At 55.8% G+C, this 17348-nt stretch overlaps 1 protein-coding gene across 1 annotated transcript in view; it reads right to left on the bottom strand.

Moving 5' to 3' along the window:
* Positions 1-7379: 7379 nt before the first annotated feature.
* The window catches only part of KIT (KIT proto-oncogene, receptor tyrosine kinase), a 79814-nt gene continuing 69845 nt past the window's right edge, over positions 7380-17348 (bottom strand). The window contains exons 16-21 of the mRNA XM_064149289.1: positions 15799-15926; positions 14161-14283; positions 12538-12649; positions 10798-10897; positions 9249-9354; positions 7380-7962 (exon numbers count right to left, since the gene is read on the bottom strand). Of these exons, the coding sequence (XP_064005359.1) occupies positions 7837-7962; positions 9249-9354; positions 10798-10897; positions 12538-12649; positions 14161-14283; positions 15799-15926 (695 nt within the window). The 3' untranslated portion in view covers positions 7380-7836. The remainder of the gene's footprint in view (positions 7963-9248; positions 9355-10797; positions 10898-12537; positions 12650-14160; positions 14284-15798; positions 15927-17348) is intronic.

Genomic DNA, 17348 nt, shown 5'->3' with positions numbered 1-17348 from the left:
GAGTGGTGAGAGGCTGGCAGGGGTTGCCCAGGGAGGTGGTTGAGGCCCCATGGCTGGAGGTGTTTGAGGCCAGGCTGGCTGAGGCTGTGTGCAGCAGGGGGTTGGGACTGGCTGCTCCCGGTGGTCCCTTCCAGCCCTGACTGGCTCTGTGATTCCACACTCTCCTGCAGTGTGCCTCACCAAGGTGCTGCCAGCCACTGGTGCTGATCCTTCTCCAAACCTGCATCCCTGGGGGAAGGGAAAGATCATTTTACACTTTCTGCAGCTGTGGTAAATTGCAGCCTGATGTGTGCTGATCTAGATAGGGATAGGAAGCTACAGGCTCTGCCTTCCCCTGATGGTTGGGCTGCCTTAAACCTGCCCCCTAGACCCTTATCCGAGGCTGCTGCTGCTGCTTATCGAGCAGCCCACACTCAGAGAGGTCGTTTGGGGCCAGCTGTTTGCTGCTGCCTGTCACAACTGAAACGATTTCCATGGCACAGGCAGAAAACTCCTGTCACAGGAGCTGTTGCTGCTACTAAATCATCTCTGCTGCCTGGCTGGCAGCTAATAGCTACTGCCAAGAGGAGTGACCCATGGGCAGTAGCTGCAATAGGGACAAGCTTTCACAAGCCTCAGCCTCAGAGCAACTCCTGGGCATGAACTGCTCAGTTGCAGAGACATCAGTTAAGAAATTAGTGATCAGGAAACCTGGCAAGTAGAGGTCACCTGGAACAAACAGCCACAGAAGCTTCTGGCAATCACCAGAGAGTAGGTTCCCATGGTTTTGTTAGAGCTTCAGGGCTAAATCAGGGGGATAAAAGGTCCCAGCAAGTGCTGCTTGGCTGCTGCAGAGACTCAGAGCTGCTCCCAGGAGGGACTGCACCCTCAGGAAGGCTGCTGACAGCACCAAGCTGAGGAATGCAGCTGACAGGCTGGAGGGAAAGGATCCTTCCAGAGGGAACTGGACAGGCAGCAGAGGTGGGACCAAGTCAACAAGACCAAGGGCAGAGTTTTGCATCTGGATCATGGCACCCCCAGGCACTGATACAGGCTGGGCAGTGCCTGGCCTGAGAGCAGCCCTACAGAAAAGGACTTGGGGCTGCTGGTGGATGAGAAGCTCAGTGTAAATGTTGATGACAGCAAGCTGTGTGGTGCAGCAGCCAGGCTGGAGGGCAGGATCCATCCAGAGGCACCTGGGCAGGCTGCAGAGGTGGGCACAAGCCAAGCTCAGGAGGTGCAACAAGACCAAGGGCAAGGTCCTGCAGCTGGGTGGAGGCAATGCCAAGCACAACTCCAGGCTGGGCAGGGACTGGCTGCAGAGCAGCCCTGAGCAGAGGCACTTGGGGGTGCTGCTGGAGGAGAAGCTCAGCAGGAGCCAGCAGTGTGCACTTGCAGCCCAGAAAGCCAAGCAGAGCCTGGGCTGCAGCAGCAGCAGTGTGGCCAGCAGGGCCAGGGAGGGGATTCTCCCCCTCTGCTCTGCTCTGCTGAGACCCCACCTGGAGTCCTGCATCCAGCTCTGGAGCCCCTGGGACAAGAGGGCTGTGGAGATGCTGGAGAGTGTCCAGAGCAGGGCCAGGAGGATGCTGAGAGGCTGCAGCAGCTCTGCTGTGAGCACAGCCTGAAAGAGTTGGGGCTGTGCAGGCTGGAGCAGAGGAGGCTCCCAGGGGACCTTCTTGTGGCCTGCCAGGATCTGAAGGGGCTACAAAAAAGCTGGGGAGGGACTTTTGAGGGTGTGAGGGAGTGGCAGGAGTGGGGGGAATGGAGCAAAGGTGGAGGTGGGGAGAGTGAGGCTGGAGGTGAGGAGGAAGTTGTTGAGCAGGAGAGTGGTGAGAGGCTGGCAGGGGTTGCCCAGGGAGGTGGTGGAAGCCTCATCCCCAGAGGTGTTTAAGGTCAGGCTGGCTGAGGCTGTGGCCAGCCTGATCCAGTGTGAAGTGCCCCTGCCCATGGCCGGGGGGTGGGGGAGTGGAACTGGAATCATCCTTGAGATCCCTTCCACCCTGGCATTTCTGTGATTCTATGATCCTATGACAAGCAGGAAGTTTCCTACAGTGTGAAGAGGTAGAGGAAAATGTTTCACTCTCTTGCTTGCAGCCTCCAGTGTAGCCCAATTCAGGCTGCTTCTGTCCAGCCTCTCCAAGTGATTGCTGTGATCACTGCGGTCTGGGCTGTGACTGCAGTTCCCTGGGGACTTAGACTCAGCACTGCTCAGGCCAGCCCTGGAGTGCTGTGTCCAGTTGTGGGCTCCTGAATTGCAGAGAGCTGTTGAGGTGCTGGAAGGTGTGGAGAGAAGGGCAGCAAGGCTGGGGAGGGGCCTGGAGCAGAGCCCTGTGAGGAGAGGCTGAGGGAGCTGGGGGGGTGCAGCCTGCAGCAGAGGAGGCTCAGGGCAGAGCTCATTGCTGCCTGCAGCTGCCTGCAGGGAGGCTGTAGCCAGGTGGGGTTGGGCTCTGCTGCCAGGCAGCCAGGGACAGAAGAAGGGGACACAGCCTGGAGCTGTGGCAGGGCAGGTCTAGGCTGGATGTTGTTAGGAAGTTCCTGTCAGAGAGAGTGATTGGCATTGGAATGGGCTGCCCAGGGAGGTGGTGGAGTGGCTGTGGCTGGAGGTGTTGCAGCCAAGCCTGGCTGGGGCACTTAGTGCCATGGTCTGGTTGGTTGGGCAGGGCTGGGTGCTAGGTTGGGCTGGCTGAGCTTGGAGCTCTCTGCCAACCTGCTTGGTTCTGTGTGATTCTCTTCTCCATGCTGCAGAGCCCCAGCTCTTGCAGCCTGTCCTCATAGCAGAGCTGCTTCAACCTGGGCACTGATTCAGCCTTACCCTGGAAAAAGGAGATTCTCTCTTTCACACACTCCAGAGCAGCCTTTTGGTTTTTTTAATAGGTATTTACAGATTTATTTGAACTTTTCTCAACTGCAATTCTACAACCAAGCAACATCTCCAAGAAGTGGTTTATTCATAAACTTCCAAACACTTACATTATTTATACAGAGAGGGGTGGGAGTCTTTTTTTTTGCATATATATATATATGTATCTATAAAAATAAGTTTTGAGACTCAAGGACTGAGAAGAGTCAAAAAGGACATTATTGCTACATTTCCCATATATACATACAGAAGAGGAAGAAGGAGGAGGAGGAGGAGGAGAAGAAGGAGGAGAAGGGAGATGAGGAGGAGAGGAAGAAGGAGAAGGGGGAGAAGGAAAGGGAAGGAGAAGGGGGAGAAGGAAAGGGAAGGAGAAGGGGGAGAAGGAAAGGGAAGGAGAAGGGGGAGAAGGAAAGGGAAGGAGAAGGGGGAGAAGGAAAGGGAAGGAGGAGGGGGAGAAGGAAAGGGAAGGAGGAGGGGGAGAAGGAAAGGGAAGGGGGAGGGGGAGAAGGAAAGGGAAGGGGGAGGGGGAGAAGGAAAGGGAAGGGGGAGGGGGAGAAGGAAAGGGAAGGGGGAGGGGGAGAAGGAAAGGGAAGGGGGAGGGGGAGAAGGAAGGGGGAGGGGGAGGGGGAGAAGGAAGGGGGAGGGGGAGGGGGAGAAGGAAGGGGGAGGGGGAGAAGGAAGGGGGAGGGGGAGAAGGAAGGGGGAGGGGGAGAAGGAAGGGGGAGGGGGAGAAGGAAGGGGGAGGGGGAGAAGGAAGGGGGAGGGGGAGAAGGAAGGGGGAGGGGGAGAAGGAAGGGGGAGGGGGAGAAGGAAGGGGGAGGGGGAGAAGGAAGGGGGAGGGGGAGAAGGAAGGGGGAGGGGGAGAAGGAAGGGGGAGGGGGAGAAGGAAGGGGGAGGGGGAGAAGGAAGGGGGAGGGGGAGAAGGAAGGGGGAGGGGGAGAAGGAAGGGGGAGGGGGAGAAGGAAGGGGGAGGGGGAGAAGGAAGGGGGAGGGGGAGAAGGAAGGGGGAGGGGGAGAAGGAAGGGGGAGGGGGAGAAGGGAGGGGGAGGGGGAGAAGGGAGGGGGAGGGGGAGAAGGAAGGGGGAGGGGGAGAAGGAAGGGGGAGGGGGAGAAGGAAGGGGGAGGGGGAGAAGGAAGGGGGAGGGGGAGAAGGAAGGGGAAGGGGGAGAAGGAAGGGGAAGGGGGAGAAGGAAGGGGAAGGGGGAGAAGAAAGGGGAAGGGGGAGAAGAAAGGGGAAGGGGGAGAAGGAAAGGGAAGGGGAAGGGGGAGAAGGAAAGGGAAGGGGAAGGGGGAGAAGGAAAGGGAAGGGGAAGGGGGAGAAGGAAAGGGAAGGGGAAGGGGGAGAAGGAAAGGGAAGGGGAAGGGGGAGAAGGACAGGGACGGGGAAGGGGGAGAAGGAAGGGGAAGGGGGAGAAGTAAGGGGAAGGGGCAGAAGGAAAGGGCAGGGGAAGGGGCAGAAGGAAAGGGAAGGGGAAGGGGGAGAAGGAAAGGGAAGGGGAAGGGGGAGAAGGAAAGGGAAGGGGGAGAAGGAAAGGGAAGGGGAAGGGGGAGAAGGAAAGGGAAGGGGAAGGGGGAGAAGGAAAGGGAAGGGGAAGGGGGAGAAGGAAAGGGAAGGGGAAGGGGGAGGAGAAGGAGGAGAGGGAGGAGAAGGAAAAGGAGAAGAAAGCATAAACCCATTGAAAACACCAAAGCCATGGCAAAAATAAATGGCAGCACCACCCCCCAGGAAAAAAACAAAACACAACAAAAAAGTTATAAAAATAGAAATTTCAGCAACAACAACAACAAAGCAGCCCCCAAAGACCCTTTCAGCTAAGTGTCTGTAAAGTACCGAGACATCTATCATCATCATCATCATCATCATCATGAGTTTGCCTACAGCTGCTCTGAAAGCCAACACCTCACCACAGAGCTTTGGAGAGCATCCTGCTGAGAACTGCTGCACCCACCAAGGCTGCACTCAAGAGGGCCTCCAAACAGCTTGGGGAAGGTGCAACAGCTTAAGCTTAACTTAACAGTGCAAATGGCTAACCTGGGGGCCTCAGCAGGTGAGAGTCCTGCAGCAAGAAACCAAATGCGGTGGGAGGAGGAGAGGGGTAAGCAGTGCAGCCCCCAGGTACTGATAGGAGGAGAAGGGGGAATCAACTCAACTTCCAAGTGTTGGGAGAGGGAATCAGCACAACCCCCAAATGTTGACAGAGGGAGAATGGGAATCAACACAACCCCCAGATGTTGATAGAGGGACAAGGATAACCAACACAAGCCCCAGATATTGATAGAGGGAGAAGGGTAATCAACACAAGCCCCAGATATTGATAGAGGGAGAATGGGATTCAGTACAACCCCCAGATATTGATAGAGAGAGAATGGTAAGCAACACAACACCCAAATATTGATAGAGGGAGAAAGGGAACCAACACAACCCTTAAATATTGATAGAGGCAGAGAGAGAATCAACATAACCCCCAAATATTGACAGGGGGAGAGGATTAATCAACACAACCCCCAAATATTGATAGAGGGAGAGGAGTAACCAACACAACCCCCAGATATTGATAGAGGGAGTAGGGTAATCAACAGATGACTCAAATATTCCTAGAGGAAGAGTGGAATGCAACACAACTCCCAAATATTGAGAGAGGGAGAGAAGGATCCAACACAACCCCCAGATATTGACAGGGGGAGAAGGATAATCAACACAACCCCCAAATACAGGCAGTGGTATCCAATGCAACCCCCAAAGATTCCTAGAGGGAGAGTGGGATCCAACACAACCCTCAGCTATTCCTAGAGGGGGAGTGAGATCCAACACAACTCTCAGCTATTCCTAGAGGGAGAGTGGGATCCAACACAACTCTCAGCTATTCCTAGAGGGAGAGTGGGATCCAACACAACTCTCAGCTATTCCTAGAGGAGGAGTGGGATCCAACACAACTCTCAGCTATTCCTAGAGGGGGAGTGAGATCCAACACAACTCTCAGCTATTCCTAGAGGGAGAGTGGGATCCAACACAACTCTCAGCTATTCCTAGAGGGAGAGTGGGATCCAACACAACTCTCAGCTATTCCTAGAGGAGGAGTGGGATCCAACACAACTCTCAGCTATTCCTAGAGGGAGAGTGGGATCCAACACAACTCTCAGCTATTCCTAGAGGAGGAGTGGGATCCAACACAACTCTCAGCTATTCCTAGAGGGAGAGTGGGATCCAACACAACTCTCAGCTATTCCTACAGGGAGAGTGGGATCCAACACAACCCTCAGCTATTCCTAGAGGGGGAGTGGGATCCAACACAACTCTCAGCTATTCCTAAAAGGAGAATGGTAGTCAACAGAACCCCCAAATATTCCTAGAGGGAGAGTGGAATGCAACCCCCAGATATTGATAGAGAGAGGGAATCAACACAACCCCCAAATGTTCCTAAGAGAGTGGTACTCAAGACAACCCCGAATATTGATGGGAGGAGAGTGGTGTCCAACCCCCCCCCCCAAAACCTGCTCCCAGTATGTGCCTTTCACAGCCACCCCTTGCATTTTGGGCTCGTTCCAGCTGCAAGTAAACTCAACCAACGCTGCTGAAGCAGAAGCTGGCAGAGTGCTTAAGTGCATTGTAAAGGAGGAGGTGCTCAGGTAGTGCTCTGCCTCTGACAGATGCTTCTTTCAAGGCCTTTTACTCATGCCTAGGTGATGGGAAACAAAAGCAAAGCCTTCGGCAGTGTCTCCAAATGGGAAGCAAAGGGGTTAGAAGATGCTTGAGCACAACCCCAGGCTCGACAACCACTGACCCCCAAAGCCTGAGGTCAGGCAGGCAAGACCAAAGGGATGCTTTCTGTTATCCCACTTATAAATTCACTGCTTCCCACTTTGGCTTTCCTTTGTTCCCATCTCTGGAATGCTACAGGAAGATGGAACAACTCAGGGTGGAAGAAAATAGCCCTTTCCAGTTAGCAATGTCCACAGCCTGCCTGTGGGCAAGACTCACCTGGGTAGGGTGAGATAAAGACAGGGCCCCCAGGAGGGCTTTTTTTGCCTCTGCTGTGGCTTAGATAAGTGAGTCGTTAAACAGCCTCCCCTCCAGGCACTCGGCTTCCTGTTAGCAGCCCTCAGCTTGCATTTGACCAGCCTGGTAGGGCTCACCTATCTTTGGTGAACACCTTTGGACATTAGAGGGGAAGGCATCAAAGCCTTTGGTGCCCAAGGCAGGGAGGGGTGAGGGTAGCTCAGGCTCTGCGGTGGGGCGAGACCCAGCAATGGGCAGCTCTGCCCCTGCTGAGGAATGGGGCCCTGCCCACAGAAGGTTTGTGGCTGTGAGTCTGGCAGCATGAGTGGGAAATGAAGCCAAAAGATCTGTGCTCTCTTCTCCCCTCCCCTCTGATTCAAAGCCCAGCACTCCTGGGAGGGTTCAGCTTTGCATGGGGGTCTCAGTCCCTTCGCCTCTCTTGTCCAGGGTACATCCAGCCCCCTTGCTGGCCTCCAACCTCTGTCATCTGCTTGGGAAAGCTTCCCAGGCTGGGCTGGCCATGGAAAGGGGTTTGCAAAGCCATGAGCTTCAGAGTCATTTATTTCTTATATTCAGCAGAACAAGGAAATGAGTCTATGCCTCCCAGAGCCACAGGAGGCTCGCTGCGATCGGGGGGTTCATCTGCAGCCACCTCATTCCACACCCTGGGCTCAGGACTCCTGTTGTTGTTGGGGTGTGTGTGGGGGTTTGTTTGGGGTCTTTTTTTTCCCTTCAGATCTGGCTCTCTCTACTGCAAACACACACAACATAGCAAACTATATACAGCTTCAGTTAGCATTGCAAGGACGCCTCTAACCGTGCTCAGAGCAGTAACGTGTGACAGTCTGTGGGTAAAGGAGAGATTTACAGCAGGGCCTTCAGCTGCAGGCTGGTGGCAGGGAGGAAAAGGAAAAGGAAGAGAAATGGTTGGAGTTGTCCCTCTCTCACCCCAGCCCCTGCACAGATACAAACAGCTACTACCCATCTGGGCTCCTCTTCTTCACACGTCCTCGCGTACCAGGAGAGGCTGAGTGGAGGAAGCGCTGCTGCCCACCGAGTTAATCCTCACCGAGTGATCAGCAGCAGGGGCTTGGCTGGAAGGGGGAGTGGAGAAGTTTGCATACACCTGCAGAAGCCAAAGGCCAGAGTTAACTAACACTCTGCAGACCCATCCCCTTGGAGAGCTTTCCTTCCCCAGCCTCTTCCCACCCTGTGCTGCATGCTGCCATGGCCTGCATCAGGAATGGTGTGGTCAGCAGGAGCAGGGAGGTCATCCTGCCCCTGTACTCTGCACTGGTTAGACCTCACCTTGAGTGCTGTGTTCAGTTCTGGGCCCCCCAGTTTAGGAGGGACATTGAGATGCTTGAGCGTGTCCAGAGAAGGGCAACGAGGCTGGGGAGAGGCCTTGAGCACAGCCCTACGAGGAGAGGCTGAGGGAGCTGGGATTGGTTAGCCTGGAGAAGAGGAGGCTCAGGGGTGACCTTATTGCTGTCTACAGCTACCTGAGGGGTGGTTGTGGCCAGGAGGAGGTTGCTCTCTTCTCTCAGGTGGCCAGCACCAGAACGAGAGGACACAGCCTCAGGCTGTGCCAGGGGAGATTTAGGCTGGAGGTGAGGAGAAAGTTCTTCCCTGAGAGAGTCATTGGACACTGGAATGGGCTGCCTGGGGAGGTGGTGGAGTCGCCGTCCCTGGAGCTGTTCAAGGCAGGACTGGACGTGGCACTTGGTGCCATGGTCTGGCCTTGAGCTCTGTGCTAAAGGGTTGGACTTGATGATCTGTGAGGTCTCTTCCAACCCTGATGATACTGTGTGATACTGTGATACTGTGTATATTGGTTAGCACCATCACCATCACCATTGGATGATGTCGATGATGATGACTGCTGTTAGTTATTTCTTTATTTGGCTGCCTTATTATGTCCAGTTACTTTTCCTAAGGAAGAGCCCAGAGAGTGGTGAAGTTTGTCACAAGATACCTCCCAAGCTTCTATCAACACAGCAAGAGGCAGCAAGTGAGAGGAGGCAGCAGAGCACCGACCTCACCCCAGCCACCCAGAAAGCCTTTTCTGCTTCACTCCTGAGATCTTTTATTTCCCATGGGAATAGTTTGTCATGGTTCAAGAGAAGATGAATTTATGCAGTCCCAGTGCAGTTTGAAACATCAAAACTGTGGTGCCAGGCCTGTTCTGGGTGAGAAACATCAACCATGCAAAGCATTCCCTTTTGTGAGGCATGGGCTCAGACAGCTACTGCCTAAAGGCACAACAAAGCAGGAGTAGCTCAGGCAGCATTCCCACCACCCAATCTTACAGTGCAAAGCAATACATGAGGGAAGCATCCAGGCTCTTTGCTCCTCATGGCTCTGCTCTTGAAACCACTTTGACCCCCAAAACCTGACTGATCCATCACTTACCCGTGGGACATTGTCTGAGAGCTGCTGCTCTATCAGCTGTACAATTTGCTTAAAGGTAGGTCTCTGTAAAGGATCAGCATCCCAGCAGCTCTTCATTATGTCATACCTGCAGAGACAGGACAGAAAAATCAGCTGCAGCTCCTTGCAGCTCTTACCACACCTCCACCACTACCTGAAAGAAAAGTGTGCCCCAGTCCCACCTGCCTCAAGTGACTGCTGAGAACAGAGAGAGTGCTGCTAACCCCTGTGCTTGTGGCAACAAAAGACCCAGGACCAAAGGTAGCCTCTGGACACTGTTTTCTTTGACAGCTTAGAAACATGGAATGGGCTGGGGGGGAAAGAGATCCTCCAAAACTCATCCAGTCCAACCCCTGCTGCACTCAGCAGGGACATCCTCAACTAAATTAAGTTGCCCAGAGATCTGTTGAGCATCTCCTCAAGTATCTTATAAATATAGGTTTGTAGATGACACAAAGCTAGGAGCAGCTGTGGAGCTGTTGGAGGGTAGGAGTGCCCTGCAGAGGGACCTGGCCTGGATGGGTGGGCAGAGGCCAATGGGATGAGATTGGACAACAACCCCAAGCAGCACTGCAGGCTGGGGCCAGAGTGGCTGAGAGCAGGCAGGCAGAGAGGGAGCTGGGGGTGCTGGCAGAGAGGAGCTGAAGAGGAGGCAGCAGTGCCCAGGTGGGCAGCAGAGCCAATGGCATCCTGGGCTGGCTCAGGAGCAGTGTGGGCAGCAGGACAAGGGAGGTTCTTGTGCCCCTGTGCTCAGCACTGCTCAGGCCAGCCCTGAAGTGCTGTGTCCAGCTGTGGGCTCCTGAATTGCAGAGAGCTGTTGAGGTGCTGGAAGGTGTGGAGAGAAGGGCAGCAAGGCTGGGGAGGGGCCTGGAGCAGAGCCCTTTGAGGAGAGGCTGAGGGAGCTGGGGGGGTGCAGCCTGCAGCAGAGGAGGCTCAGGGCAGAGCTCATTGCTGTCTGCAGCTGCCTGCAGGGAGGCTGTAGCCAGGTGGGGTTGGGCTCTGCTGCCAGGCAGCCAGCACCAGAAGAAGGGGACAGAGCCTGAAGTTGTGCCAGGGCAGGTCTGGGCTGGATGTGAGGAGGAAGTTGTTGTCAGAGAGAGTGACTGGCATTGGAATGGGCTGCCCAGGGAGGTGGTGGAGTGGCTGTGGCTGGAGGTGTTGCAGCCAAGCCTGGCTGGGGCACTTAGTGCCATGGTCTGGTTGGTTGGGCAGGGCTGGGTGCTAGGTTGGGCTGGCTGAGCTTGGAGCTCTCTTCCAGCCTGCTTGGTTCTATGATTCATAGGACAGATGTTCAAGTCCCTCAATCATCCTCATAGCTTTCTCCTGGACTCCCTCCAGCAGATCCCTGTTCTTCTTGAAGACTCCCAAAGTGGACACAGTACTGCAGGAGTGGTCCCAGCAGGGCAGAGCAGAGGTCCAGGAGCACCTCCCCAGGCCTGCTGCTTGCCCACACTCCTCTTAGCACACCCCAGGACACCTTTGACCCTGCTGGCCCCGAGGCCACACTGCTCTCCCGTGAGTGCTCACTTACATCTCAGGTGGTGCACACTCAGGGCTGAACATCCTGTAGCCTTCCTTGATCATTCTGTAGAACTTGGAGTCCACAGGCATCCCTGGGTAGGGGCTGCTCCCTGCGGAGAGAGCACATTGAGCTCCGTCACTCCTGCACCTGCGGCGCCACCAAGGTCAGGCAGCAGCCTGTGCCTTCAACAGGCCAACTGAGGCAGCAGGAGGGAAGTGGTGAACTCGAGTGAAAGGCCTCCAAGCTGCTCCCTGAGGGACCAGTGGTTGGGAGGCTTCTGCAGCTGGCATGGCTACAACATGCAAAGACCTTCTCAGCTCAGAGGCAAACTCTCTCTGCTCCCAGCAGCTCAATTCCCCAGCTCGTGAGCAGGATGGAGACAGCACAGAGTCACCCCAGGCTTGGGAGGGACCACAAGGAGCAGCCAGTTCCAACCCCCCTGCCATAGGCAGTGACACCTTACCCTAGAGCAGGCTGCACACAGCCTCAGCCAGCCTGGCCTCAAACACCTACAGGTTGGACTGGATGATCTTGGAGGTCTCTTCCAACGTGGCAGATTCCATGATTCTAACTCCAAGGATGAGGCTTCTGCCACCTCCCTGGGCAACCCCTGCCAGGCTCTGACCACCCTCATGCTGAACAACTTCCTCCAAACATCCAGGCTGAATCTCCCCATTTCTAGCTTGGTTCCATTTTCCCCACTCCTGTCACTCCCTGACAGCCTCAAAAGTCCCTCCCCAGCTTTCTTGTGGCCCCCTTCAGACCCTGCAAGGCCACAAGAAGGTCACCTGGGAGCCTCCTCTGCTCCAGCCTGCACAGCCCCAACTGCCTCAGTCTCTCCTCACAGCAGAGCATCTCTCCAGCCCTCTGCTCATCCTCGTGGCCCTTCTCTGGACACCTTCCAGCCCCTCCATATCCCTCTTGTCCCAGGGGCTCCAGAACTGTACTCATTATTCCAGGTGGGGTCTCAGCAGAGCACAGCAGAGGGGGAGAATCCCCTCCCTGGCCCTGCTGGCCACACTGCTGCTGCTGCAGCCCAGGCTCTGGTTGCTCCCTGGGCTGCCAGAGCAACACTGCCATGGCTGTAGCCCAGGCTCTGGGTGCTCCCTGGGCTGCCAGAGCAGCACTGCCATGGCTGCAGCCCAGGCTCTGGTTGCTCTCTGGGCTGCCAGAGCAGCACTGCCATGGCTGCAGCCCAGGCTCTGGTTGCTCTCTGGGCTGCCAGAGCAGCACTGCCATGGCTGCAGCCCAGGCTCTGGTTGCTCTCTGGGCTGCCAGAGCAGCACTGCCATGGCTGCAGCCCAGGCTCTGGGTGCTCCCTGGGCTGCCAGAGCAGCACTGCCATGGCTGCAGCCCAGGCTCTGGGTGCTCCCTGGGCTGCCAGAGCAACACTGCCATGGCTGCAGCCCAGGCTCTGGGTGCTCCCTGGGCTGCCAGAGCAACACTGCCATGGCTGCAGCCCAGGCTCTGGGTGCTCTCTCACTCAGACCCACCTGGATGCAGTCCTGTGTGCCCTGCCCTGGGCACTCCTGCTCTGGCAGGGAGGTTGGATTGGATGATCTCTGGAGGTCCTTCCAAACTCTCTCATGCTGTGATTCTGTGACTCTGTGCTTTGTACTGATTCTCTTCACATACACCAACCTGATCTAGGTACAGGTAGCCCTGCTGGGGGAGGAGACCTTGGAGGGCCCCTTCCAACCTGAAGCCTTCTGTGCCTGTGTGACTGTACAGGTCTTGGCAGGAGCTTACCTAAAGAGAAGAGCTCCCACAGCAGTATCCCATAGGACCAGACATCACTCTCAAAGGTGTAGACACAGTTGAAAATGCTCTCAGGAGCCATCCACTTGACAGGAAGCCGAGCCTAGGCAGGGGAAAAGGGAAGGAATGAAGCCAAGGGACACAAGCACGACAAAGCAAAATGAACCCTTCCTACCTCTTTATGTCCTTAAAAATACTTATTGAATCAGCAAACAGAAGTAGCCAGCCAAAAAAAAGGCAAATCTCAGCGATTTAAGAGTCTCCAAATGCAGCTGAGGGCTCCTTGCACTCTTATTTGCTGTGTGGGGTGAGACTCCTCCTGTCCTCTTTGTAAGGGCTGGCAGGAAGAGAGGGCAAAATGATGCACACAACCATCACTGAGCCCAGAGCTCTGCCCTGGTCAGACCTCATCTTGAGCACTGCCTCCAGTTTTGGGCTCCCCAGTGGAGTAAGGACAGGGATCTGCTGGAGAGAGCCCAAAGGAGGGCTATGAGGATGATGAGGGGACTGCAACACTGCCTGGTGAGGAGAGGCTGAGGGCCCTGGGGCTGCTGAGTCAGGAGAAGAGAAGACTGAGAGGGGATCTAATCAATGTCTATAACCCTCTGAGGGGTGGAGGTCATAAGTGGGGGACAGGCTCTGCTCACTGCTCCTGGGCTAGGACAAGCAGCAATGGGTGTAAGTTGCAGCACAGGAGGTTCCAGCTCAACACAAGGGGCAACTTCTTGCCTGGAAGGGTCCCAGAGCCCTGGCACAGGCTGCCCAGAGAGGCTGTGGAGTCTCCTTCTCTGGAGCCTTTCCAGGCCTGTCTGGATGTGTTCCTGTGTGCCCTGAGCTACATTGTGTGGTCCTGCTCTGTCAGGGGGGTTGGACTTGATGAGCTCTTTGGGTCCCTTCCAACCCCTGGCATCCTCTGACCCTGTGACCTCATGGCTCTCTGCAGCTACCTGAAAGGACACCATGGAGAGGTTGGTGCTGGTCTCTTCTCACAGGTCATGAGTGATGGAAGAAGCAGGAACAGCCTCAAGCTGCAACAGGGCAGGTTCAGACGGGACATGAGGAAGATTTTTCTCCACACAAGAGTGGTCAGGCACTGGAGCAGGTTGCCCAAGGAGGTGGTGGAGTCACCAATCCTGGAGGTGTCTGAAGGTCCTTTAGGGACATGGTTTAGGGTGAACCTTCTAGAGTAGTGTTCCAGGTTGGACTTGGTGATCCTGAGGGGCTTTGCCAACCTGCATGTGTCTGTGCTTCTGTGATTGAGCAGCTGAGTGTAGCTGAGAGGTGTCCCTGGGCACGGTGGGGAGGCTGGAGGAGATGAGCTCTGAGCTCCCTGCCAACCTGAGCCACTCTAGGATGCTGTGACCTCCTCCCCACCACCACACATGTGGGCACCAGCAGAGTCCTTCCAGTGCACCAAGATGCACACAGGAAGGGCTTTCAGCAGCACACACATCTGCACCAGCAGTGGCCTCTCCTCCTGCTCCTGAACAGCAGGGATGTACTGCTCACTACTGGGAAACTCAGAGCTCTGCCACAGACTCTTCTTTCCAAGACAAGACCCCAGGAGCTGCTCTGGCTCTGAAAAGAGGCAGATAAAACAGGCTGTGCACTTACATTCCCTTTGACCACGTAATTGGAGTCATTCCTTATGTCTCTTGCCAGGCCAAAGTCACAGATTTTGGTGATGCGGCCGTGGGTGAGCAGAATGTTTCTTGCAGCCAGGTCTCTGTGGATGCACTAAAGAAGAAGCAGACAAACAGGGCAAGCTATTTCACAGCACCTCTAACAGCCTGGGGCTTGCTCACCTCTTTACCTGGCTGTGACTTGCTGCATTCTGCATTTTCTGGCACGCTGAAAGTCGTCATTGAGCCATCTGTTAATGAAGCTACTCCTCTAATTCACATCCTGGTGCCCCTGAACCCACAAGGCTGTCTCTGCATTATGTTCAGCAAGGCCACTTGCTGCTGCTTTTGAATTTCCTGGTGTCCCAGCTCAGTGTGCTCAGAGAAGCACAGAATCAAGCAGGCTGGAAGAGACCTGTCTGAGAGGAACTCCCTTTACCTCCCCAGTCCACCACATGCTTCACTCTGAAGATGAAAATGACTGCAGGGAAGCAGCAAAGGGCAGGAATGGTCAAGCACCCAGCTTCACTCTGCTATGGGCCAAGAACTGGCTGGAGGGCAGGGCCCAGAGAGTGGTGGGGAATGGTGCCACAAGCAGCTGGCAGCTGGCACTGGTGCTGTGGCCCAGGGATCAGTGCTGGGCACAGTCCTGTGTAATATCTTCAGTGATGATGTGGAGCAGGGGATTGAGAAAAGCAGTGAGTCTGCAGATGACAGCAAGCTAGGAGCAGCTGTGGATGTGCTGGAGGGTAGGAGAGCCCTGCAGAGGGACCTGGCCAGGCTGCATGGGTGGGCAGAGGCCAAGGGGATGAGACTGAACAAGGCCAAGTGCAGGGTTCTGCACTTTGGCCACAGCAACCCCAAGCAGCACAACAGGAGGGCTCCAAGCTCAGCCAGCCCAACCTAGCACCCAGCCCTGCCCAACCAACCAGACCATGGCACTAAGTGCCCCAGCCAGGCTTGGCTGCAACACCTCCAGCCACGGCCACTCCACCACCTCCCTGGGCAGCCCATTCCAGTGCCAATCACTCTCTCTGCCAGCAACTTCCTAACAACATCCAGCCTAGACCTGCCCTGGCACAGCTTCAGGCTGTGTCACCTTGTTCTGTTGCTGGCTGCCTGGCAGCAGAGCCCAACCCACTTGACATTCGGACTTGTTAAAACTCCTGGCACTGGACTGTGCCCACCCATGCAGCCTGGCCAGGTCCCTCTGCAGAGCTCTCCTACCCTCCAACAGCTCCACAGCTGCTCCTAGCTTGGTGTCATCTGCAAAGTCCCTGATGGAGGACTCAATGCCCTCATCCAGACCATCAATGAAGACAATGAACAGGACTGTGCCCAGCACTGACCCCTGGGGCACACCACTGGTGCCAGCTGGATGTGGCTCCATTCACCACCACTCTTGGGGCCCAGCCCTCCAGCCAGTGATTCTAAAATGCTCAGGAGGTTGCAGCAGCTCTGCCACAAGGACAGGCTGAGGGAGCTGGGGCTGTGCAGCCTGGAGAAGAGAAGGCTTCAGGCAGACCTAATAAGGACCTTCCAGTACCTGAAGGGGGCCAGGATTCCTTGATTCTGCTCTGAACATGGATCCCACTGAAACAATCATCACTGAATGTGGATCTTAACTTACATTTTTGGAGGCAAGGAAACTCATGCCCCTTGCCACCTGGTAAGAGAAGCTTAGCAGGTCTTCAACATCCAGAGCAAGTTCATCTTCTTCTGCCATAGAAGGGGCAGCATCCTGATCAGTGTAGGATCCTGCACAAGAGAAACAGCTTTTGAGTGTCACCCCAGAGCTGTCCTGCCAGCAGACAAAACAGATCTGAACAACCAGCAGGCAGCCATGCAAACAGCAAAGACCAATCCTGAACCTCCAGTGGAGAAAGACAAGGCACTGGTGTAGCACATCCTTCCTTCTCAGGCCTTCTGTCAGAGAAACACAGAATCAGGCAGGGCTGGAAGGGACCACAAGGAGCAGCCAGTTCCAACCCCCTGCCATGCCCAGGGACACCCTACCCTAGAGCAGGCTGCACACAGCCTCAGCCAGCCTGGCCTCAAACACCTCCAGCCATGGGGCCTCAACCACCTCCCTGGGCAACCCATTCCAGCCTCTCACCACTCTCCTGCTCAACAACTTCCTCCTCACCTCCAGCCTCACTCTCCCCACCTCAGCTTTGCTCCATTCTCCCCACTCCTGACACTCCCTCACACCCTCAAAAGTCCCTCCCCAGCTGTTTTGGAGCCCCCTTCAGATGCTGGAAGGCCACAAGAAGGTCCCCTGGGAGCCTCCTCTGCTCCAGCCTGCACAGCCCCAACTCTTTCAGGCTGTGCTCACAGCAGAGCTGCTGCAGCCTCTCAGCATCCTCCTGGCCCTGCTCTGGACACTCTCCAGCATCTCCACAGCCCTCTTGTCCCAGGGGCTCCAGAGCTGGATGCAGTACCCCAGGTGAGGTCCTAGCAGAGCACAGCAGAGGGGCAGAATCCCCTCCCTGGCCCTGCTGGCCACACTGCTGCTGCTGCAGCCCAGGCTCTGCTTGGCTTTCTGGGCTGCAAGTGCACACTGCTGGCTCCTGTGGAGCTTCTCCTCCAGCAGCACCCCCAAGTGCCTCTGCTCAGGGCTGCTCTGCAGCCACTCACTGCCCAGCCTGGAGTTGTGCTTGGCATTGCCTCCACCCAGCTGCAGGACCTTGCCCTTGGTCTTGTTGCACCTCCTGAGCTTGGCTTGTGCCCACCTCTGCAGCCTGCCCAGGTCCCTCTGGATGGATCCTGCCCTCCAGCCTGGCTGCTGCACCACACAGCTTGGTGTGGGCAGCAAACTTGCTGAGGCTGCACTCAGTGCCTCTGTCCATGGCACCCACAAAGCTGTTGAACAAGACTGGTGCCAGGACTGACCCCTGAGGGCCTCCACTTGGCCATGGAGCCTTTGGCAGCCACTCTTTGGGTGCAGCCATCAAGCCAGTTCTGTATCCATCAGTGCTCACCCATCACACCCATGTGGCACCAGCCTGGGGACCAGGCTGTGGTGTGGGACAGTGCCAGAGGCCTTGCTCAGCTCCAGGTAGATGCCATCAGTTGCTCTCCCCTCATCTGCTCATGCTGTGACCTATCAGTTAATCAGTTTGAATTGTCCCCCACCAATGAGAGAAAAGTTTCCTAAAGCTGGGGGGGGGGAAGATGACT

Source organism: Pogoniulus pusillus, chromosome 9 (genome assembly GCF_015220805.1).
Source record: "Pogoniulus pusillus isolate bPogPus1 chromosome 9, bPogPus1.pri, whole genome shotgun sequence".
NCBI lineage: Eukaryota > Metazoa > Chordata > Aves > Piciformes > Lybiidae > Pogoniulus > Pogoniulus pusillus.
This window is presented reverse-complemented; position numbering and strand designations above follow the sequence as displayed.